The 24,405-nt window shown below is 43.6% G+C and overlaps 1 protein-coding gene across 5 annotated transcripts; it reads right to left on the bottom strand.

Annotated features, from left to right (window-relative positions):
• On the bottom strand, positions 1-10,167 carry NDUFAF1 (NADH:ubiquinone oxidoreductase complex assembly factor 1). 5 transcript variants are annotated; one of them, XM_084777620.1, is made up of 6 exons: positions 10,053-10,167; positions 9,082-9,172; positions 5,844-6,474; positions 3,316-3,501; positions 1,418-1,492; positions 1-235 (listed from the first exon to the last, which is right to left on the bottom strand). In XM_084777620.1, exons 3-6 carry the CDS (start codon positions 6,417-6,419, stop codon positions 89-91), a joined length of 984 nt encoding a protein of 327 aa, XP_084633746.1. In that variant the 5' UTR covers positions 6,420-6,474; positions 9,082-9,172; positions 10,053-10,167; the 3' UTR covers positions 1-88. The 5 variants fall into 5 exon arrangements, with proteins under 5 accessions (XP_084633746.1, XP_084633745.1, XP_084633747.1 ...); XM_084777619.1 differs by having other exon boundaries at positions 9,960-10,157; XM_084777621.1 differs by lacking the exon at positions 9,082-9,172 and having other exon boundaries at positions 9,960-10,157.
• Positions 10,168-24,405: the final 14,238 nt, after the last annotated feature.

The raw sequence follows: 24,405 nt of genomic DNA, 5'->3' as shown, positions 1-24,405 counted from the left end.
TGGAGGTGGCATACAGGAAAGCTTTATTTTGCCTGTGATGTTGTGACTGCTACTCTATTCAGTTTTACTCAAATCTGTGCCCAGTTCTCTATTTGATAAGTCTTGAGATAAGAGCTGACTTCTCATAAGCAAACTCTTCTGTGTGGGCTGGATCAGTAAACACACCAATAAAATCTATTTCCAGAAAGAATGGTCCGTCCACCTTATCAGCCAGGGTGAATCCTATGGATGAGATCTAAATATAAAACAAGAAAAATAGGTTAGAATCATACCCTGATGCAGGGATGTTCCTCCCAAACTCTGGAATGCCTTGAGGGGACCACTAGTGGTGTCTTCACACTGCCAGCCCTCAGTGTTACACTTTTCATTGGCTGTACTAAGTATAAAAACCACAAATACAAGACTGTTTTCTTTTTTCTCCTTTCTTCTAGGTAGGCTTGCATGCAGCCCAAGCTGGCCCTGAACTTGGCAGACAGCCACAGCTGGCCTTGAGCTCCTGAGCTCCTCTCCTCCTTCACCCCTCAAGTGCTGGGACTTAGAGGAGTGAGTGCCTCAGCATCCTCAGGTGGCTTCTCTCTGGCCCCATGTTTTCCTTCCTTTCCGCTCTCCTTTGAGTATCCACTTAAGACAGTAAGTACAGCATGGACTCTTTTTCTTTTTTCTTTTTTTCTCTCTGTGTAATAGGTCTGGCTGTCCTGGAACTCATTCTGTAGACCAGGCTGGCCTAGAACTCACATCGATTTGCCTGCCTCTGCCTCCCAAATGCTGGGATTAAAGGTGTGCACAACCACCGCCCTACCTTTTTTTAGTTTTTTTTCAAGACAGAGTTTCTCTGTGTAGCCTTGGCTGTCCTAGACTCTTTTTGTAGACCAGGCTGGCCTGGAACTCACATCAATCCACCTGACTCTGCCTCCCAAATGCTGGGATTACAGGTGTGCACCACCACACCCAGCTACAGCATGGACTCTTAATGGAGCCTCCCTGAAGTATTCTGAGTTCTTAACTGTAAAGCTAAAATAAAATGAGGTATGTGGAAAACAAACATCACACTAACGTTCCCCAGGACAGAGGTCCAAGTTGGCTTCTGTCCTCATAGAGGAGTCTTAGGGTAGAGAAACAGCGCCACCTGCTCGTCCTGAGAACAATTCCCAGCAACCACATGGTGGCTCACAACCATCTATAATGTGATCTGATGCCTCTCCTGGCCTGCAGATGTACATGTAGATAAAACACTCATATTAATCTAAAAAAATCTCCCCTAAAAAAAAAAAAATGAAAGCAAAGAGAGATTCCTAACAGAGCAGCCTAAGTAAGAATTTTAATCTTTCATCTGCCATCCTTGCAAAACGGACTACGCTGGACCTCACAGTAACTGCAGTTCACTAAAGAAGGCATCATTCCAAGTGGGAAACATTACCTTGTCTACTATGAGCGGGCGCTGGTCATCTCGTATCCTTCCATGATTTGAGTAGAAAAACTTGGAGAAAGGAATCTGAAAAAAGAGACCAGTTACTTCAGAGCTGGAGTTGAGGGTCTGTGGCATTTGTTGGAACCACAGTGATAAAGGAATATTTAAATTCCATCTCTAAATATTTTACATATGCTAAAAGCTATAGTCCCAGCTACTCAGAAAACTAAGGCAGAAACATCACCTAAATTCAGTAGTTCAAGACTAGAGTAAGCGCTTGGCACAGTGGCGCACGCCTGTAATCCCAGCACTCGGGAGGCAGAGGCAGGAGGATCTCTATGAGTTCAAAGACAGCCTCGTCTACAAAGGGAGTCTACGACAGCCACAGGCTACACAGAGAAATCCTGTCTCAGAAAACTTAAAAAAAAAAGACTAGAATGACCAATGTTGCTCACATTTCAGTAAATAGGTAAGTTTGTAAGTTAAAAAAAAAATGCTGGTATAAGAAATGGCTAGGGCTGGAGAGATGAATCAGAGGCTAAGAGCACTGTCTGCTCTTCCAGAGGTCCTGAGTTCAATTCCCAGCAACCACATGGTTGTTCACAACCATCTATAATGTGAACTGATGCCCTCTTCTGGCCTGCAGGCTCACATGCAGGCAGGGCACTGTATATATAATATATTAAAATAAACAAATCTTTAAAGAAAGAAAGAAACTGCTAGTTCTTTAGGAGGTGTTTGGTTTTACAGTGCTGCAGACTGAGCCTGGGGTCTTGGGAGGCATGGACCACTTTACCTTAGGCCACAGAGAGGCACCACGGCCAGCAGGCCTGTGAATCCCAGCTACTTAAGAGAGTAAAGCAAGAAGATGGCAAGGCAAGGCTAGCACAGACAACTTAGAGAGACCCTACCTCAAAATAAAACGTAAAGCGCAGGGCTGGGCAATGGAATATTCTCAGAGCAAGAGAGAAGCCCTGGCTGCAACCCATATACGGGGTAAAGGAGGGAGTTTGCTGGTTCCCTGTATCACAGGAAAAAAGCCAAATCTTAAAACTGATTTTTTTTTTCTTTTTTCTTTTTTAAACTGAGACAGGGATGTAGCTCAGTAGCAGAGCACCTGCCAAACATTGACATGCCCCTCTCCTCACTCACAAATGTACTGGCTAGTAAGCTAGCATACTGGCTAGTTTTTTGTTTTTTGCTTTTGTTTTGTTTTAGGTTTTTCGAGATGGTTTTTTCTGTGTAGCCTTGGCTGTCCTAGACTCCCTTTGTAGACCAGGCTGGCCTCGAACTCACAGTGATCCGCCTGCCTCTGCCTCCTGAGTGCTGGGATTAAAGACATGTGCCACCACGCCCAGCTGAGAGGTGACTTATTCACAGGCTATCCTCAGTGGTTAGCCCCATGCCTTCTTTTTTTTTTTTTTTTTTGAGACAGGGTTTCTCTGTGTAGCCTTGGCTGTCCTGGACTCTTTGTAGACCAGGCTAGCCTCAAACTCACAGTGATCCGCCTGTCTCTGTCTTCCGAGTGCTGGGATTAAAGGCTCATCCTACCATGCCTGGCTCATTTTTATTAATCAAAAAAAAGCCATCTGGTTTTTTTGTTTGTTTTTTGAGACAGGGTTTCTCTGTGTTGGCCTTGGCTATCCTGGACTCACTTTGTAGAACAGGCTGGCCTCGAACTCACAGCAATTCTCCTGCCTCTGCTCCATGAGTGCTGGGACTAAAGGCATGTTTCACCACACCCGGCTAGTCATTTGTCTTTTAAGTCTCCCCCATAAGGTCATCTTACTTTTACTCACTTTGCCTCTATTTTATGTAAGAATTATTAGTATGAAAAAGGAAACTACAATGTAACCATAAGCTCAATAGATCCCATTTTCCTAACATTGAAGAAATTGAAATTTTACCTTGACTTCCTGCCAGTAAGGCCCCCCACGGGTGAACATGAAGTAACTGTACATCTGACTTTTTCTCTGGATAAACTCTGTGTCTTGCTTGATATTCACCATCCAAGGCCGACCATCCCCACGGACTCGGAGATACAGAGTATTGAACTGGGACCAATCGTAAGACAGCTTCCTCTCAAAGGCACCCTAAGGAAGAGCAAGGCAAGCTGTTTAGCTCATTCTCCACTGTTGGAGAAACACGAGTCAGCACCAAGGCAGCGGTGTTGGCTATTATGGGGTGTGGCGCATAGGGAGGCCAGAGGACAACTTTTGTTAGTCCAGCTTTCCTTTCTCCTTGTGGGTTCCTTCAGGTTTAGCATCAAGTGCCTTTCACTCTGAGCCATCTTCCTGACCCAATATGGGTCTAAGTATATTTTCTACCACGAGGAGGCAAATAAACTTGGCTATCATTATTTTTGTACAAAATACTGACATGTTTCTAAGATAAGGTTCAGGGCATTATTAACCTACAACAGTGTTTGTTGAATGGAAATTAATATCCTTTTCCTCCCTGGTTCTAAGAAACAAGTGGTCCATTTTATGACAACTGCTTTACCCAATCAAAAGTCAAGGGCATGTTTTAAAAATCATGAGGCTGGAAAGATGGCTCAGTGTTTGTTGCTGTTGGGAACAAGCAAAAGAAATCTATTCTAAATAATACCATTTCATTTTCATACTCCATTTTTTTTTTATTTTTTTATTTTTGGATTTTCAAGACAGGGTCTCTCTGTGTTAACCTTGGCTGTCCTGAACTCGCTGTGTAGACCAGGCTGGCCTTGAATTCACAGCGATCCGCTTGTCTCTGCTGCCTGGTTCAGACTCCATTTAATCTTAGGGAGAAACTAAGTTCAAAGTCTCTGGCCCTAAGGGAGCTGGGGAATTCCCAATAGCTAAACGGCTTCTGTTGTAAGGAGACAGTTGTCTGAGTCCAGACATCTCAAGGACAACGTCTCCATCTTGCTGGCAGGGTCAAACAAATTTATGTTCCCTGGCCCAGGAACCTCCTCCTATCCTGATTGATGGAAACTCCCTTGCTAAACCCCTTATCTCAAAATATGATTGGACAATGCTACAGGCCACTCTGCTCCCTTCACTTTATAGTTCATCCTTCAAATATGCTGTACAGTGTCCCTCTGAGGTCGCAGTTCAACTCTGTTCTGAGGCCCTGATCAATCAATAGCAGCTCGATCACAGTAAGTTTTGTCATTTGCGCTGACCTGGCATTTGAGTTATACTGGATTTAACTGGACTCCACAACAGTTGCAAAAGCATAAGGCCCTGGTTCAGATCCCCAGCATCCACACACAAAACTAGGTGTGGCAGCATCCAGCGCTAACTCCAGCACTGCAGGGGAGGGGGTGCCAGAGAGAGGCAGGACCCAGGCCAGTCAGTCTAGATAAAGCGGTGAGCCCTGAACTCACTCAGTAGCCTAGGCAGGCCTTGAATTGGCAAAGCTCCTGCCTTCCCCTCCCGGACTGTCGGGATTACAGGCCTGTGTCACCAGGCCCAGCTTAAGCACTGCACCCTCACATATGATTTCTGACAGGGTTTTGGGTTAAGAATTCTGAAGCTGGGGCTGGGGTGTAGCTAAGTCTCTGATTCCAGTATAGAATACTGAAGGCCCTGGGTTTGATCCCCAGTGCAGAACAGACACAAGCATGGCAGTGCACACCTGCAATCCCATCTACTTAGGAGACGGATAATCACTTAAACCCAGGAGTTCAAGACTAATTTGGGCAACACAACTACAATCATTTCAAAACTGCATTATATATTAACTGGAGTTGGACAAGTGGATGCTGACAGGATGAAGATTTCTCACTGTTGGGGAGAGAATGAAAGGCTGGACTGACCCACATTTAGCATAACATAGACATAGTGAAATAACAGATATATACACATGACCATTGAATACACATATGCGGTTGTTTGTAATTTGTAGGTGCATAGTGCCACATCCAGCTTTTTACATGTGCACTGGAGATCCAAACTCAGGTTCTCACACTTGCTGACTGAGCCATCTCCTCAGCCCCCAGCACGGTAATGTCAAATATTAAGTCATGTACCAGACATGCTGGCACGCCCCTTTAGTCCCAGCACTAGGTCAAGGCAGGAGTGTCAGGAGCTCAAGGTCATCCTCTGCTACACAGTCAGCTCACAGCCAGACAACTGCATGACTCTGTCTCAAAACCAGTAACAAAGGCCACAGGGTGACACTGCCTTAGCCCAAGCTGGAGATGCAAAGAGCTTTCAGAATCTGTCTTCTCAGGACTCGCAGGCACACACCATCCTTCTCAGACCCAAAACAGTGCCCAGAAACAAGGAACCACTGGCCCCTTTTACAATCCAGCCAAGTAGTTACTCACCCCTCTATAGAGGCAAGATTCCTGTATATAACAAAACAGATGTGTTTATTTACAGGAAGGCATACTGTTATAGCTCACGTTACAGTTAAGGTCACTAGGAACTGGCTTCCACGCCTCACCTACCCTTGGGATCCTGGATATCATCGCACAATAGCCACTCTGGCTACTCTCCCCATCTTGAGGTGCCTCAGAGCTCAGAGTCCCATAGAGCAGGGCACTCTGGTTGTTCTTGCTCAGTTTCAAGAATATTTCACTTCGGCCTCCAATTGTCTTATCAGAAGTCACTATCCACTTATCCAAATCTTCTTTTTTACGAAACTGCCAGACAACCCTGGCTTGCTCCGTTATGACCTCTTGTAGAGGGCGGCCTTCAGGACCTATCATATGAGCCACAATTTCATCCTTCAAACGCCTGAAATGCTCCATTGCTTCATCTCTAATGGCTTTATCAAAACTAAGCTCAGGTTTCTTGTCGGGAGAAGTTACGTCCACAGCAGCCTCTGGGTGGTGATGTCCCTGCACGCCCTCCTCAGTCTCTCTCTGCTGGGAGCCTCTGTCAGCAGGAGCCACTTGCTTCTGAGGATTACTGGAAGAACAGTTTGCAGAGCGAATACCTACAAATGGATGCAATGCAGCCCTTGGCTTCAGGAAATTTCTATGAATACAAGTACCAGTCAGTAATTTGTAAATGGAGGCCATTGTAAGAAAAAAGTCAAAATGTAAAAAAACGCTTCAGCAATGAGCCTGATTCCACCTATAACAGAAGAAACGCCAGTTATCAGCACAGTGAGGAATGTATGTATCAGAAATTCAAACTCAACAGAGACCATGAAATTCACTGTTTTTTCTTCTAATTTACTCAGCAGTGGCTAGTAGAAGCAGAGTACTATCTTATGCATTGCAACAACAAAAAAGTACCAAGCTGGGCTGGAGAGATGGCTAAGTGGCGGGGCCGGAGAGATGGCTCAGTGGTTAAGAGCACTGCCTGCTCTTCCAAAGGACCCAGGCTCAATTCCCAGCACCCACATGGCAGCTCACAACTGTCTGTAACTCCAAGATCTGACTCTCTCATACTAAGGCACATAAAATTAAAAAAAAAAAAAAAAGTACCAAGTATGCACACATGCCTGTAACATAGCACGTGGGAGACAAAGGCAGGACAGTCAGGAGTTTAAAGTCATCCCCAGCTACATAATGAGTTCAAGGCCAGCTGAGCTACATGAGACGCTGACACTAAACAAAACAAAACAAAGCAACCAACACGACTAAAAACACAGCCGCAACATCACAGCGCTTCAAGTGTGGGCCACAAGAGGGCCTATCAACTTCAAAGCAAACTTTAAAACTTTTCCTTGTAGCCCTGTGGTTGTGAACGCCTTTAATCCCAGTGCTTGGGAGGCAGAGGCAGATGGAACTTTGTGGGTTTGAGGCTAGTCTGGCCTACAGGGCTAGTCCGAGACAGCCTGGGCTACACAGAGAAACCCTGTCGTCTTGAAAAAAACCAAAAACAAAACCAAAAACTTTTCCTTGTGGGCTTCAATTTTTTTTTTAATCAATGTTTTTTCTTCTGGATTTTGTTTTGTTTTTTCGAGACAGAGTTTCTCTGTGTAGCGCTGGCTGTGCTGGACTCACTATGTAGACCAGGCTGACCTCGAACTCACAGTGACCCACCTACCCCTGCTTCCCCAAGTGCTGGGATTACTGGTGTGCACTACCACATTCAACTTCTTGATTTTTAATGAAACAATACATTCTAAAAAGTAAAATCCTAAAGTAATTCAGTCTAGAGCCTGGGCAGGCGACTTTGGGCATTAGTAGTTTGTCCATAAAAGGAGGGGCTAAGGTCAGCATCACACAGTCACAAAATCTGCACTGATGCCTGGTTCTTTTTACCATTAGGTTGTAAATATTGGGACCCTGAGGCTTCACACTACTAAACCAAATAAAGCAGCCTGCCCTCCAAGCTGGGCCGTGGTGGTGCGCCATTGACAAAACCCACCTGTTCCCCGAAGTCTACTAGGCTCCCCTAGATCAGGTCTCCTTTGCCCTCACTCCAACTTCACCTTTAGTTACACCCCATACCCCGTTCTGTGTTCCATCAGACAGAATACTTTGTAATCGAATGCAGGAGTGTGGGTGGGGGAGAGAAATGAAAAGGACGTGACTGCTCCTAGGTATGGTGGAGAAAGTTTACTATAGACATGTGAGAGAGCATAGCCAGAGGGAGACAAATCTGGGAGAATCCAGGGTGAGCACGTCCCAGACCCATGCGGGGACAGGGGGAGAGTGAGAGAGGGAGGAGACCCAAGGCACAAAAGGTACAAAAACGGTGGGTAACCAAAATGTCTGGATTATATAGGGACGAGCTTCTGGGGGAAGGGCAGGCCAGCTCCTGGGCTGGAGGGCTCAGGGTAGAGGGCAGGGTATGCCAGCTATACCCTGGAGCAGGCAGGGACTAAGGGATGCTGGGAGAACCTGGAGGCCAGCTTGTCCTGAGTTTGAAACATCAGTGATCCGACCAATACCTCTTGAGCTACAGGCCTTAGCTAATTGTTGCCCTTAGACCAAGGCCATTCTCTGCTGATTCTGCCCAGATAACATATTCCTTTAGACTTCGTTTACCACGTTACACCTGGGGTTTGTAGAAATAACCCTTGATTTCAATTCCAACAGTGCCCTCTGAATCATTCCCAATGACTCCTGGGCTTACCGCCTTGTTCACTTGTCAATCTCAGACTAGAAGGTAGAACGTTCAATGTCGTCTCTCCAGGCTCCAGTGCGATGCTCAGCATTCTGGAGGCTTTTAATATCTGTTGTACAAATAGCGCCACATTTCTGTATCTCTGTCACAAGTGTGAGGGTTCAGAACCTTGAGGCGCTTACCATGCCTATATAATCCCCCAGAACCAGGTGTTTCTTAAACGTTATGGTACCTTTAAATCACCTGGCAGTTTTAATGAAAATGAGCTTCTAATTAAACAGATATTGGCCATGAAAGTCTAATTCTCCTTCCTCAAACACCCAAGTGTTAGGATTATAGGCGTTTATATGACCAGCCCAAAGAGATTTCTTTTTCTTTTTTGGTAAACGTCTATGTGGCCCAGGCTCATCTTGAACACCTGATCCTCCTGCCTCTACCTCTCAGGTGATGCCCTGTTAGCTCATGGAGAACACCTTTTAAATACCAAAGTCCTGGTCAGATACAAATCTTGAGAATTAGAGGCATAAGGATCAGGAGTTTAAGGTCTTCTGATACACAGAAAGTTCAAGGCCAGGATGGACATTATGTGACCCTTTTTTTGAAAAAGAAAAGGAAAACCTTCCCCCCCCCCCCCCCAGAATAGGGTTTCTCTGGACTCACTTTGTAGACCAGGCTGTCCTCAAACTCACAGCAATCCACCTGCCTCTGCTTCCCTAGTGCTGGGATTACAGGAGTGCACCACCATACCCGGCTAGGGAAAAAAAAAAACTATTTTAAAAGAAAAAAATGTTTGAGAAGGCAAAGAATTTAAAGTAGTAAGCAAGTATAACGGTAAGATTATGAGTAACATTACTTAACCACGTTTTCCAGTGTTAGTATTCTGCTCCAGTCTGCCTACCCGTGATGCCACTGCTTACCTGCCACAGGGGCGTGGCGCTCAGAGCCATCTAAAAAGACAGACCCTCCCCATGTGGTCGGGGTCTCTCTCTCTCCCTCCCTCTCTCCCTCTCCCCCCCCCCTTCCCTCTCTCTCTCTCCCTCTCTCTCTCTCTCTCTCTCACACACACACACACACCTTCCCTCTTTTCCTTCTCCCCGCACACTCATTTAATAAACTCTTCAACAACATAATATCTGAGCCTTGTATTCTATCATCTTATTCTTAACAAATATAAATGTCAGATGCCTTATTACTTTTCTAACAATACTACAACGTCGTGTTTTATTTAATACTGTTTTGCAATAAAGACAGTCAAACCCAGTAACCGGCCGTCAGCGGTCCGGAACTAACGGTGCGTTTGGACTGCCGTATTCATTCCGCGCTGAGTCGTACGACTGTACTTCTACGTACAATAATGCCCGTAGAACTAAGGCTTACAGGGTGCCAGAAACCATTCCGCGTGTGTTTTTATTGACTTCTCACAAAAATTCTGAGATCCTGTGGCAGGTACTACTAGTATTAGCCCAATGACAAAGAGTAAGGAAAAGTTGATTCCACAAATAAATTGTTCGAGGTCACACACTAGGGACAAAACTCACTCCGAAGTCCAGCGGTACACTGGCCGGCTGGCGTGGACTCGATCGTGTCCGAGCCTCCCGGAGCTAGGCGCCGCCGAGGACCGGAAGCCTCACCTGGCAGGGCTCTTTCAGGCTTCCGGGTCCCTGTTGTTCCCAGCTAAGAGAAGGGTCAGCTCACCTTCTCAGGGCCCATACGCGACTTCCGCCCAGTCCGTCTATTTTCCCAGTCGTGTTCTGCACACTTCCGGTAAAGGTACAGCTACTTTTCCTGTCCGGCACCAAACTAGGTGGGTAGATACAAATTTCAGTTAGCACAGAGGACCAGGGAGGATCCTAAAAGTGGACGACCCGAAGTTTTTGGTTCACAAAGTGCCCCAGCCGGTTTGCTTTGTGAAATGTCCTGTCGTTTGTGAGCGAGCTTTTCGTTCTCCTCCTTGTATCCCGCCATCGTATGCAAACACCAATTCTCTGTCTTTCAAATAGGATCCAGGCGCTGCTGACGCCTCTTCACAGCTAGATGCCTAGCCGCTCGCGCCTCCTCTTCCTGCAGTGCCTTGCGAACTGTCCATTGTATGACTTCAGAAAGCCACCTCTGCTCGACTGGCATTTGGCGACTCACCGTACACCTCGATAGCACCAATCCTAGTTTTCCTCAATCGCGCCCTGTGTAGTACACACAGCAGAGCTGTTGCATACCGTGCGCACACTTCTGCTGACGTGTTATCCAATTTTGGGGTCACCACTTGTATCCCAAGTCAGCTCTAGCCAACTATCCTCAATAAGCCAATTACAAGAGCCAAATAAGAGCTGGGTGGCGGACGGATCCCTGTGAGTTCAAGGCCAGCCTAGTCTACAAAGCCGGTTCCAGGACAGCCAGGGCTGTTACACAGAAAAACCCTGTCTTGAGAAACAAAAAACAAAACAAAACAAAAAAAGAAGTAAGGAAGGGCCAGGCAGCGGTGGCACACACCTTTAACTCCAGCACTCAGGAGGCAGAAGCAGGTGGATTGCTGTGAGTTCAAGGCCAGCCTGGTCTACAAAGCGAGTCCAGGACAGCCAAGATAACATATAGAAACCCTGTCTCGGAAAAACAAAAAACAAAAAAACAAACCAAAACAACAACAAAAATGAGCTGGGCAGTAGTGGCATGTGCCTTTAATCCCAGCACTGGAGGAGGCAGATGCAAGTGGGAAGAAGCTACACTTAAAAAAAAAAAAACTTAGGCGTGGTGGCACACAAATGTAATTCCAGCACTTGGGAGGCAGAGGTAAGTGGATCTCTGTGAGTTCAAGGCCAGCCTGGTCTACAAAGCTAGTCCAGGACAGCCAAGGATACACAGAGAAACCCTGTCTCAAACACACACACACACACACACACACACACACAGAGAGAGAGAGAGAGAGAGAGAGAGAGAGAGAGAGAGAGAAGCTGTAGAGCCCAGCATGGTGTTGCACACCTGCCATCTCAGCACTTGGGAAGCAGAAGCAAGTGGATCTCTGTGGGAAGAAGCCACACTTAAAAAAATGCTGAAATACCTAAGTTTATTTAAAGTGGATCATTTCTCCTTATGGATCACCTACGTGTATACCTAATAATGAGAGCTCTTAACTTCTCATTGTAAAAGTAACTTTTACTTGCCTGAGCTAACTGTTGTCTCAGAAGCTTACTGCCTCCTTCTGCTAACCTAGGCTTACTCCTGGAGGCTTCCAGCCTTCATACAGTCTAACAGAGGCCTGGAATGCTTTCAGCCTCTGAACTGCTGAATAAACTCAACTTTTCTTTTTCTTTCCTTCCTTCTTTTAAAAAATTTTTAAATTAAAAAAATTTTTTTTTTTTTTTGGTTTTCTGAGACAGGGTTTCTCTGTGTAGTCTTGACAGTCATGGACTCTCTTTGTAGACCAGGCTGGCCTTGAACTCACATCGATCCACCTGCCTCTGCCTCCCTGGTGCTGAGATTAAAGATATGCACCACTGTATCCACCTGCTCACCCTTTCTAGCTCTTTCTGAATTCTGGCTGGCTGGTTCAACTCAGCTGTTCTGGTTCAAACTCTTCTCTAAATTGACTGATTCAAACTGGCTTCTCTCAGCTTCTATTGCAGGATATTTGATCCTATTGTGAGCCCCAAGATTGTGAACTGTAAAAACCTGTTTCTAGTTGTGGAGCGGCTCAGCCCTAGTACATGCCTTTAATCCCAAAGCCTTCTGTATAGAGGATTAAATAAAGTTAACCCTAGGTCAAGGAGCAGAGCAAGAAACCAGATGACAAGGATTAAACAGAAAGGAGAGACTTTTAGAGAAAGATATTTAAGACAGTGGAGCAAATAATTAATGTTTGAGTTGTGGTTCATTTGGAGAATATTTGTCTAGCATATATGATATCTTAAATTCAATCTTCCCCACTGTGTAAGTCTTGCCTTGTGGTGCACACCTCTAAACCTAGCACTTGAGGGGCTGGAGAGATGGCTCAGGGGTTAAGAGCACTAACTGCTCTTCCAGAGGTCCTGAGTTCAATTCCCAGCAACCACATGATGGCTCACAGCCATCTATAATGTGATCTGATGCATACTGTATACATAATAAATAAATCTTTAAAAAAACAAAAACCCCTAGCACTTGATACATGGCAGTAGGAAAGTCAGTAGCTCAAGACCAGTCGCTGATATATATTGAATTTTGAAATTACTCTGAGTTACATAAGATCCTTTCTGTCCAAAGAAGAAGAAGAAGAGGAAGCTGTTGTTGCTTGGGAACAGCGATTGGGAAGCCTAAAGCAGAAAGACCACATGTTGGAGGTTTACATGTGCTGAAGTGTGAGATGAAGTTCAGCTGAGCAACCCTAACGAAACCTTCTCTCAAACTAAAAATTGAGGAGTACTGGAAATGCCGGGCGTGGTGGCACACGCCTTTAATCCCAGCACTTGGGAGGCAGAGGCAGGCAGATCGCTGTAAGTTTGAGGCCAGCCTGGTCTACAAAGAGAGTCCAGGACAGCCAAGGCTACACAGAGAAACCCTGTCTCAAAAAAACCAACAAACAAACAAACAAAAAAGGAGTGTTGAAAATTTAGCTCAGAGGTAGTACAATTGACTAACATGTGAAAGGACCCAGGTTCAAGCACCAGAAACAAAAAAAATTATATATATGTATATATATATATATCATATAAAGTGTGAACTTTATGGAACGTCAGAAGGAGTTCATTATGGGATTGGGCAATGGGGGAGGTTTCTTTTTTTATTTTTTATTTTTCTGAGACAGGGTTTTTCTTTCTTTTTTTAAATTAGAATATATGAAGTTTATTAAATGCTCATGGGGAGAGAAGGTAAGGAGGGGTTACCTCAGAGAAAGAGAGAGAGAGACAGAGAGAGAAGAAGAGAAAGGAGACAGAGGAAGAGGGGTAAGAGCCAGACAGGGTTTTTCTATGTAGCCTTGGTTGGCCTAGCCTGGACTTGCTTTGTAGACCTGGCTGGCCTTGAACTCAAGGAGCTACTCCTGCCTCTGCCTCCCGAGTGCTGGGATTACAGGCATGAGCCACCATGCCCAGGTGCAATGGGGAAGTTCTGGTTTTAGTTTTGTTTTTAAAAATAATTTATTTTATGGCCGGGTGTGGTGGCGCACACCTTTAATCCCAGCACTTGGGAGGCAGAGGTAGGCGGATTGCTGTGAGTTCGAGGCCAGCCTGGTCTACAAAGTGAGTCCAGGATGGCCAAGGCTCCACAGAGAAACCCTGTCTCGAAAAACCAAAAAAAAAAAAAATATTTTTATTTTATGTGCATTTGTGTTTTGCCTGCTTGTATGTCTGTGTGAATGTATCAGATCTTGAGGTTACAGACAGTTGTGAGCTGCCACGTGGGTGCTGGAAATTGAACCCAGGTCCCCTAGAAGAGCAGTGAGTGCTCTTAACTGCTTATCTATCTCTCCAGTCCTACAATGGGGAAGTTTGGAAGCTATAGTATTTTAATAAACATCAGGACATTGCTCGGCATGATGGCAGATGCTTATAGTTCCAGAAGCTCATGAGGCAGGAGAAGCTAAAAGCAAGACCTTCCCGAGCTACAGAGAAAGGTTCAGGCCAACTGAACAACTTAGAGAGATCCTGTCTCAAAATAAATGTTTTTGTTTCATTTTCTTACAACAGGCTTTAGCTGGTGTACAATGCGTTAGGTAGATCAAACTGGTTTTGAACTCTCACAGTGATCTTCCTGCCTCTTGTTTTTTTTTGTTGTTGTTGTTTTTTGTTTTTTTTGAGACAGGGTTTCTCTGTGTAGCCTTGGCTGTCCTGGCCTCGCTTTGTAGACCAGGCTGGCCTCAAACTCACAGCGATCTGTCTGCCTCTGCCTCCCGAGTGCTGGGATTAAAGGCATGCGCCACCACACCCGGCTTCTTCCTGCCTCTTGGATCAGGCATGTTTCACCATGCCCAGCTTTCAAACTGAAAGGCAAAAAGAGGGCAGGAAGCCAGGCATGGTGGCCTTTAATCCCAGCACTTGGGAGGTAGAGGCAGGCAGATCACTTTGAGGAGTTTGAAGCCAGCTTGGTTTACAAAGTGAGTCCAAGACAGAGAAACACTGTCGCAAAAAAACAAAACAAAACAAACAAAAAAAGAGGGCAGGCTATACATGGCTTAGTGGCACAGTTCTTACCTAACATGCATGAGATCCTAGGTTCAATTCCTGGTACCACATAAAGAAAAAAAAACAATATTAGGACACAGACACATTTTCTTTCTGTCTCTCAATCTCTCCTTTTCTTTGTATTTGTTGTGCTGTTTTTAATTTGCTTGTTTATTCGTTTAGACAGACAGTGTTTGAGACAAAGTCTATCTTCATAGCCCTGGCTGTCTTGGAACTCAGTATGTAGATTAGACTGGCCTAGAGCTCACAGAGATCTCCCTGCCTCTGTCTTCTGGGTGCTTTTCTCTTTTTCCCTATAATTTATTTACTTTGATTTTATGTGCATTAGTGTGAAGGTATCAGAACCTTTGGAACTGGAGTTACAGACAGTTATTAGCTGCCATGTGGGTGCTGGGAATTGAACTCGGGTCCTTTGGAAGAACAGACAGTGGTCTTAACCACCAAGCCATCTCTCTAGATCCTCCTGAGTGCTTTTTTAAAAAGACAACCTCTTACCGGGCGGAGGTGGCCCATGCCTTTAATTCCAGCACTTGGGAGGCAGAGGCAGGCAGACCCCTGTGAATTCAAGGTCAGTCTGGTCTACAACATAAGTCCAGGACAGCCAAGACTACACAGATAGACCCTGTCTCAAAAACAAAAAACCAAAACCCAAAAACCCCACCTCTCTAGGCTGAATCTCCACCACCACAGCAGGCAGCCTTCTCTACCCTTCTCTTTGCTTTCATGTCTATAATTTAACAGCTGATAGAACTCCATCTTAGACCTCGATGATGAAAACCACTAGTAGCAAAACAATAAAACTTGACAGGAGTTTGGGGATTGGAGGACTTGGATCAGAGTGGTGGCACCAGCCCTGGAATCTCAGAATGGCAGCCACACTTGTCACCCCAGCTTTCAGGAGACTGAAGCAGGAACAGCAGCGTGATTTTGGGGCTGACTTGGGCTACACAATGAGATCCTGCCTCACAGAGTTTTTTTAAGTTAGTAGATTCAATAATCTACCTTTTATTCTACAATCCTGTATCCTCCCTTCCTTCCCCCCTTTTTTTTAATATTAAAAGGGATAGAAAGTAAGAGAGAAAGAAAGATAGAAGAAAGAAATCTCCAAATGAACTTTTATTAATTGTAAATAACCCCGTTAGGCAAAGATGAGCATTGGTAACCCACCAAAAACACACATCCCACCTACTGGGAATGGGGGCGTCGTGTTCTCAAAATTACTTGATGTTGTTTAAGAGAATAATATTTTTCGGGTACCCAAGAAAAATAATATATTGGCCAAGCGCTGGAAAAGCTAGCTGTTTTTTGTTCAGTCTTTTTGGGATCGATTTTTTTGGCTAGCCGATTTATTGTTAATATGTATGTAATTTTTGGAAGAAGTAGTAGTGCCAGAGGCAGAAGTTCGATCTTTATAATTGTCTTGTTTTTTGTTTTGAAAGTAAGCAGACTTTATAAATCATTAGTACAGGTATGTTAGTACATATATAATTTTTAAGGGAACATCATTTGAGGCATCTTGCTCGAGGTGTTAGAGGCATGTTTTTGGGGTTAAATCACCCATGCTGCCTGTTGTCTTTAGTATTGTCCTGTTTTTTGTAAATATAGGGTTCTACCTGTATATACACCAATAGGACAGAAGAGGGCATTAGTTCTCCAAGCTGTAAGGAACAATGTCAAGTTGTTAAGAACCAGGTAGCTCTTAAGATTTACTTGTTATATGGTCAGATCTAATCTTTATAAGTTTAGTTGGTAGCCATATATTTTTACTCCCTGTGGAAACATACGCATACCCATGACCCCATCTCAAAACTACTGTAGGTTTTTATTTCATACTTTTTAAGTCCTTGAAGAATATTGGTTGTCCCAATTCTTCAGTTTTTTTTATTATCTAATGTCTCTCCGTAGTTGACGTCCCTTTATCATTTACATTAAGAAAATTTAGAGTCAACAAAGCATTATTTAATTGATCTCTGGGTGTCTTTACCCTTCCCTTTTGTTTAATAAGCATTTTTTTAAGGTACGATTAGCTCTTTTCACAACTGTTTGTCCTGTGGGATTGTGAGGTATATCAGTAACATGTTTTATATTATAATACATAAAGAAGTTTTTTATCTTAAGGGACACATATGTAGGAGCATTGTCAGTTTTAATTTGTGTAGGTATTTCCATAAATGCCATTATTTCTAGTAAATGAGTAATCACACAGTCAGCCCTTTTAGAACTTAAGGCAGTTGCCCATTGAAAACCTGAATAGGTATTAATGGTATGATGTACATATCTCATTTTTCTAAATTTTGTAAAATGAAACACATCCATCTGTCAAATTTTATTCCTTTTGTTACCTCTAGGGTTAATTCCAGCAGGTAATGGTAGTTGACTATATAAGGAACATGTAGGACATTTATTAATTATTTCTCTAGCTTGTTGTCAAGTGATAGAAAATCTTTTCTTTAACCCCTTACCATTGACATGATGTTTTTCGTGAAATTTGGAGGCTTCGAATACATTACCTATCAATAATTTGTCGATCTCTTTATTTTTTTGTGTCAATGGACCTGGTAAACCTGTATGGGATCGAATATGAGTAATATACAAGGGATAATTTTTGTTCCTGATGACCTGTTGCAGCTCTATAAATAAAGTAGTCAATTCTGTGTTATCAGGAGTAAATTCAGCAGTTTCTATATGTAAAACAACCTTTTCAGCATATTGAGAGTCAGTAATTATATTAAGAGGTTCAGGAAAATCTAACAAAACCATAAGGATAGCATATAATTTTGATTTTTGAACTGATGTAAATGGGCTTTTAATCACCTTGGTCATTTTCTCAGACTTATAACCAGCCATACCTGATTTATTTGTATCAGTGAAAAAGGTGGGTGCCCCTGAGATTGGTGACCTCTTTACAATACTTGGAAGGATCCAATTAGTTTTTTTTATAAACTGTATACGTTTGTTTTTTGGGTATCTATTGTTAATGTCTCCCAAATAATTACTACAAGCTTTTTGTCAATCTTTATTAATAATCCATAGTGACATAATCTCAGAATCAGTAAGAGGCACTACAATTTTCGCCGGGTCCATTCCTGACAGTTGACGCAACCTTATTCTTCCCTTTGTAATCAATTTAGAAAATTTTTTTATATATGTTTTTAATTTTTTGTTTTGTTTATTTGGCAGGAATATCCATTCTATAGTCCTGTCTTTCCTTTGTATGAGAAGCCCAGTAGGAGAATGTTTTGAAGGCAAAATAACCAAAATGTAACCAAGTTCAGGATCAATTTTATCTACATATGCCTTTTGAAGTTTTTGTTCCACCAGAATTAACTCCTTTTTTGCTTTAGCAGTTAAACACCTAGTATTGTTTAAATCCGAATCCCCTTGTAAAATCTGAAACAAGTTACTTAACTCATAGGTAGCTAACCCGATTGTAGGCCTTAACCAGGTAATATCGCCCAATAATCTCTGAAAGTCATTAAGAGTTTGTAATTGATCTCTACGGATCTGTACCTTTTGTGGTCGAATTTTTTGTTCAGTTATTTTATAGCCTAAATAGGTAATTGAATCTCCTCTTTGTATTTTTTTCACAGCAATCTGTAATCCCCAGCATGGCAGAATTCTTTGTGCTTCCTGAAACATTTTTTTTACAATACTAGGATTAGAATCAGCTAGCAGAATATCATCCATGTAATGATATATGATAGATTGAGGAAACAGCTTACGAAGTATTTTTAAAGGTTGTTGTACAAAATACTGGCATAAAGTTGGGCTATTTAACATTTTCTGTGGAAGTACTTTTTAATGATATCTCTTCATTGGAGAATTACTGTTCAGAGTAGGTACTGAGAAAGCAAACCGTTCCCTGTCCTTCTCATGTAGAGGTATGGTAAAAAAACAATCTTTTAAATCAATTGTAATTATATGCCAAGACCGAGGTAATAAGGAAGGCAAAGGAATTTCAGGTTGAAGCGAACCCATGGGTTGAATCACCTTGTTTATGGCCCTCAAATCTGTTATCATTTTCCATCCACCTGATTTCTTTCTTACCACAAACACAGGGGAATTTTAGGGACTGGAAGATTTTTCGATGTGTTGAGCCTCCAGATGCTCTTGCACTAAACCGTGAAGCGCCTGTAACTTTTTTTTTGTTAAGGGCCACTGCTCTTGCCATACAGGTCTGTTTGAAATCCATTTTAGGGGCAAGGTGGTTGGTATCTCAGCAGTGGCCCCTCTTATAAATTTTGACATTTTAAACCTGAAGAATTTTGAGGTTGGACAATGGGCATAGCTGGTGGTCGCCTCTGATCACTTACATTAATCTCTTCCCTAGAAGCGCATACCAATTCACCCATTGTTTTAACCTTTTTTATCTCAGTATTTGTAGGAATAGTAATCTGAGTATCCCATTGTTGTAAAAGGTCTCTTCCCCATAGATTTATAGGAATGTCAGCCACATAGGGTTTCAGCCTCCTTATCTGTCCATCTGGTCCCACACACTCAAGCCACTGTACACTTTGTTTTATTTGAGATAACTTGCCAATTTCTACAATTTTTGTATAAACCTTTTTAAGTGGCCAAGTTTGGTTTCAAGACTTTTGGCAAATGATGGAGACGTCAGCTCCACTGTCTACCAAGCCTTCTATTTTAATACCATTTAATTGTATAATTAACTTAGGTCTCTGATCATTAATTACTGTTTGTCAGAACACACGTGTCCCTGTGCTCCCGAATGCACCAGTCCTTTCCACTGGAGCGGCTTTGTCCTTAATGTAAGGAAACAGTAGGAGTTGAGCAATCCTATCCCCGGCATCAATTTTTATCTCCTTTTTTACACATACCAAGATTTTTATTTCCCCTTTAGAATCTCCATCTATAATACCAGGATGTACAATAAAACCTTGAGAAGTCAGCCCGCTTCTTCCCAGAACCAATCCTACTGTGCCTGAAGGCAAAGGTCCAAAAACACCAGTATTTAACTTGTAACATTCAACCTGAGGAGTTAGGGTAAGAGACATATTTGAAGCCAGATCCAAGGCTGTACTGCCTTCAGTAGCATGCATTAGATCGCTAACACTCAGTTCCCGTTTTTTTGTGGGTTTGTCACTTTCTGACTGGCCAAAGGAATTTGGCTGGCATTGTTTATGGGGGCCCGAGCCGATGGCCCCCTTTTGCCGTTTCCCGTCGGCAAGATATTGTCTTGCACATCTCGCTTATTCCGAGCCCAATGTTTCCCTTTTCCACAGCGACTACAGTACCCTGGGAGTCTTGGTACCTCATTACCATCATAACCAGAACCCCCCTGTTCTCTTTTATGAGTTAAGTTTTTTCCTGGGTTAGTGCGCCTTCTATTTTTACAGTTTCTTTGCACATGACCGATTTGACCGCAATTAAAGCACCGAGTATTATGATATCTGGGCTCTTTGACTAAAGCTTGTCCCACAATATTATTCTGATATTCCTGAGAGTTGATATTAACTGTCTCCTTTACCCAGTCATCTAATGGAGAGCCTCTTTCCTTTAACGGTCTAAGCACCTTTTTACATTCAGCATTTGTATTTTCATAAGCCATGATAAGTTTTAATGTCTTTTTGTTATCAGAATCTGGCATCGCCTTATCCATAGCAGATCCTAATCTCTGTAAAAATTCTGTAAAGGGCTCCAGAGGTCCTTGGAACACCTTAGTAAAAAGAATAGTTGTTTTCCCAGGTTCCTCTACCAGCTCCCAAGCTCTCAAGGCTGTCTTACGACATTGTTCAATCACTCTATCATCAGCTTGAATTTGCTCTCTCATGTTAGTATATGGTCCATCACTAAGTAACTGATCTCTATTAATATTTATTCCCTGTGTGATATTTTCTTGTTCTATTTTTATAGCCTCTGTTCGCCACCATGATAACCACTGTAACTGTTGTGCTGCTTCTAATACCGCTGAAACTAAATTTTTCCAATCTTGGGGAACAAGTCTATTCTGATAGGCCCAGCTGTTTAACATTTGTTTAATGAAGTTAGAATGCATACCATATCTGACGACGGATTCCTTAAAATGTTTTAAATCCATCATGTCTACAGGACACCAGGCTATTTCGTCATGACCCTCAGCATCATTTGGCTCCAGTACATGTCTTACAGTGACTGGAAAAACTGAAGGTGCCTGGGTAACTGTGGAGGTATCCTCCACTGGTACATTTACTTCCAAAGACCTTTTGGTCGGTCTGGCTTCCTTTGCCTCTGGTTTCTGACCTTCTCCACCCTTTTTAACCAAAGGTGCCTTCTGCTTTTCCAGCCCTTCCACTTTTTTTTGTATTTTGCCTATTTGTTTAGTCAAGTTAGTAATTTTTTCCAAAAGGATAGAGCTTATTGACTCTTTCTGATTTTTCTGGCTTTTTGGTCTCTCTATTTTTTGTCCTTTATCACTACCAAATGCCAAAAATTTTATCCGCTTTTTTATCCCTTTATTTTTATACCTCAGCCTTTTTATCTGTCCAGTCAAATCTGCAATCTTTTCCAAAAGGATAGAACTTACTGACCCTTCCGGCTTTTTTATGTCATTAGCCTGTCTTTTAATCCTTCTAAGCACGAAATATTGTAATAAAAGGACAATGAGAAAACAAAGAATTTCTTCTAAGTATAATGCAGGAAAGAGTTTTGCAACAGCAGTTGCAATTTTGTCAATACCCTGAAACAACATTTTTATCCCGTGGAATACTGAATCTTCCCTCATATCATTAGGGATTGTGGAACCCATCGGGCCCCACGTTGGGCGCCAGATGTTGGCTCAGTTTATTAATAATTAAACTTTATTATACAACCCAACTAGCATATACAAGAAGGAAAAAAAAAGGTTAAAGGGACAGAAGATTAAAACCTCCTGGAATCCGTTCGGCAGGACGGGTCCTTAGGTGTCTCAGTCCCACGAGCTGGTCCGGTCCCTTCCTCTCTCTCCGTGCCTTCTTCTTCTCTCCTTCTACCTCTTGTTTTTCTCTCCCCCACCTTCCCAGTCATATGCAAAGGGCGGTCCCTTCTCCCTTCGAGGGTCAATTAGGAAAACAATAGCCACGGTGGGGCTCCTAGGTAGGCTTCCTGAATTCCAAGCCCAGGAAGGCTCCAAACAGTCTCTCACAAGGTATTCATGGTGTGCCCCAAGGGTAAAGCCCGCCAAGATTGCTTCCACCTGAGACAAAGCTTAATCTTTCCCACAGAGGCAGGCGGACCCCTGTGAATTCAAGGTCAGTCTGGTCTACAACGTAAGTCCAGGACAGCCAAGACTACACAGATAGACCCTGTCTCAAAAACAAAAAACCAAAACCCAAAAACCCCACCTCTCTAGGCTGAATCTCCACCACCACAGCAGGCAGCCTTCTCTACCCTTCTCTTTGCTTTCATGTCTATAATTTAACAGCTGATAGAACTCCATCTTAGACCTCGATGATGAAAACCACTAGTAGCAAAACAATAAAACTTGACAGGAGTTTGGGGATTGGAGGACTTGGATCAGAGTGGTGGCACCAGCCCTGGAATCTCAGAATGGCAGCCACACTTGTCACCCCAGCTTTCAGGAGACTGAAGCAGGAACAGCAGCGTGATTTTGGGGCTGACTTGGGCTACACAATGAGATCCTGCCTCACAGAGGAGACAAGAAAAGAAAGCCTCAGTAACCCTGTATTGTGCACATCTGGACTTTCTTTTTTCTTTTTTTAAGTCAGGGTTTCTCTGTGTAACAGTTCTGGTTGTCTTGGACTCTTTGTAGGCCAAGCTGGCCTTGAACTCACAGAGAACCACCTGCCTCTGCCTCCCCAGTGCTGAGATTACAGGTGTGCGCCACCATGTCCAGCTGAAAACTCTTCTCTCTGATTCAAGTCTCTGCTAAATTGAGTTTGTCATCTACAAAATGATCCTAATCATAAACAGCACAGTGTTGTTATACTGAAAGAAAATCCCAAATCGATTGATTTTACCAATGGAGACTCAGGAGCCAGATGCTGGCTTGAAAACCTGCTAGCTCAGAGAGGCAGAGAAAACACCCAGCTAACCTTCTTACTCACATCCAAAAAGAAAAAGCCAATAACCAAAACCCAGGGCCAAATCTTGCTAGTTCACCCAAGGAACAGCCCAGGAGGAAAAAGCAAAAAGCCAAAGAGCTCCTTCTTGTCCACACTGTCTTAAATACCCTTCCTTCCCTCAAAGTCCCTCCTTTCACTTAATCCCTGTCAGTTGGTTTCTTTTTTGTTTTGTTTTGTTTGTTTTTTTCGAGACAGGGTTTCTCTGTGTAGCCTTGGCTGTCCTGGACTCCCTCTGTAGACCAGGCCTGCCACGAACTCACAGCCATCCGCCTGCCTCTGCCTTCCAAGTGCTGGGATTAAAGGCGTGTGACACCATGCCCGGGGTCAGCTGGTTTCTTGCTCTGCCTCATGACCAAGGGTTAATTTTATTAAATCGTGCGTACAGAAAGTTCTTGGATTAAAGGTGAGTGCTCTGATTGAGCCATACCACATTCACCTGTGTACAATAAACAGGAAGTACTTGGATTAAATGTGTGTGCTAGGGCTGAGTCAGACCATAATCATCTGTTTACAACATACTGAAAGTTCTTGGATTAAAGTGCACGCTAGGGCTCAATCATACTAAACAAGAAACAGGTTTTTGTTGGGTGCAAGGCAGAAGCAGGTTGATCTCTGTGAGTTCAAGGCCAGGGTGGTCTACAAAGTGAATCCAGGACAGCTAAGTCTACACAAAGAAACTCTGTCTTGAAAAACCAAAAACCAAAAACTAAAAACAAACAAACAAAAAACCCACAAGCCTTTTGGGAAGCATTCAAGAAGGGAGTTAGGGAGAACAATTATTCCCTCAATGTAGACATTGATTAGTCTCAATAACTTGTCCCTGAATCCTTAGATTACCCCTCACATTTCTATAGACTTCTCTCAAAGACCATATTTAAAATTCGTTGATTATTATGACCTCCCCCCCCCCAGAAATCCTGTGAACAACACATTTAGGAAATACATAAAGTGTTGGGTAATGTAGCTTAGTGGTAGTGCTTCCAAGTATCTATAAAGGCCTAGGTTCAAGTTACAATATTAAAACCAACAATAACATATGCACATGCCTCAAAATAGTAATACTCTTCTTGTTGGCCCTTATGTGGTTTTCAGTAGGTTGCTAGCTCTTTTGAGTTGGGGTTTCATCTAGCCTGGGATGATCTTGAAATTGCCATGCAGCTGAGCCTGGCCTGAAACTCCTGATCTTTTCTGCTTGTACTTCCCAAGTGCTGGGATTACAAGATTACAGGAAGTCAGGATCACTATGCCTGGCGTCTTCTCAGTTTATCCCAAACACCTGCTGTTTCCCCACAGGGAATTTGAGTTCCCCGAGAATAATTTTATTATCGCTGGACTTCTGGCCACTATGCCATCGCTGGGAATATTCTTCCCTAGTTTTTGGGTAGCAGTTGGGCTGTCTGTCACTAATACAGTCCAGGTAGACAGGCAGCCTCCGCTTCCTCCATCCACGCCCTCAGCAAGTTCCAGGCGACTGCCGTTCACGCAGGTGGCCCCTGAGGTCGCTTTACAAGGCTGGAGATGCATGAGTTTTATTAGAGTGGATCCTGTTCCGCCGGCTCAAACTCGCTTCAAGAAGAAAACTGCCGGAGAGCCAAGAGCTCCAGTACAGCATAAGCTTCCGGCCCGCGGGAAGAGAACTGATAGCTCCCGCCCGGAACCCACCGGTGCGTGGCTCCGCCCCCCGCGCTGCGTCGGGGGTGGAGTGGGGCGGGGCGCCGGGCGGGGCGCCAGGCGCCGGCGAACGGCGTGCGCCAGGCGGGGGGCGGGGCCAGGGG

Source organism: Acomys minous (assembly GCF_964271855.1).
Source record: "Acomys minous genome assembly, chromosome: 3".
In the NCBI taxonomy this organism is placed as follows: Eukaryota; Metazoa; Chordata; class Mammalia; order Rodentia; family Muridae; genus Acomys; species Acomys minous.
The sequence above is the reverse complement of the archived record's forward strand: the minus strand, read 5'-3'. Positions and strand labels throughout refer to the sequence as shown.

Coding starts and splice junctions, on each gene's coding strand:
- NDUFAF1 (XM_084777620.1), bottom strand. CDS start 6,419: ATGGCCTCCATTTACAAATTACTGACTGGTACTTGTATTCATAGAAAT. Junction 3,502..5,843: donor TGATATCCAGGATCCCAAGG/GTAGGTGAGGCG, acceptor GCTCTTCCTTAG/GGTGCCTTTGAGAGGAAGCT. Junction 1,493..3,315: donor CTTACTGGCAGGAAGTCAAG/GTAAAATTTCAA, acceptor CTCTTTTTTCAG/ATTCCTTTCTCCAAGTTTTT.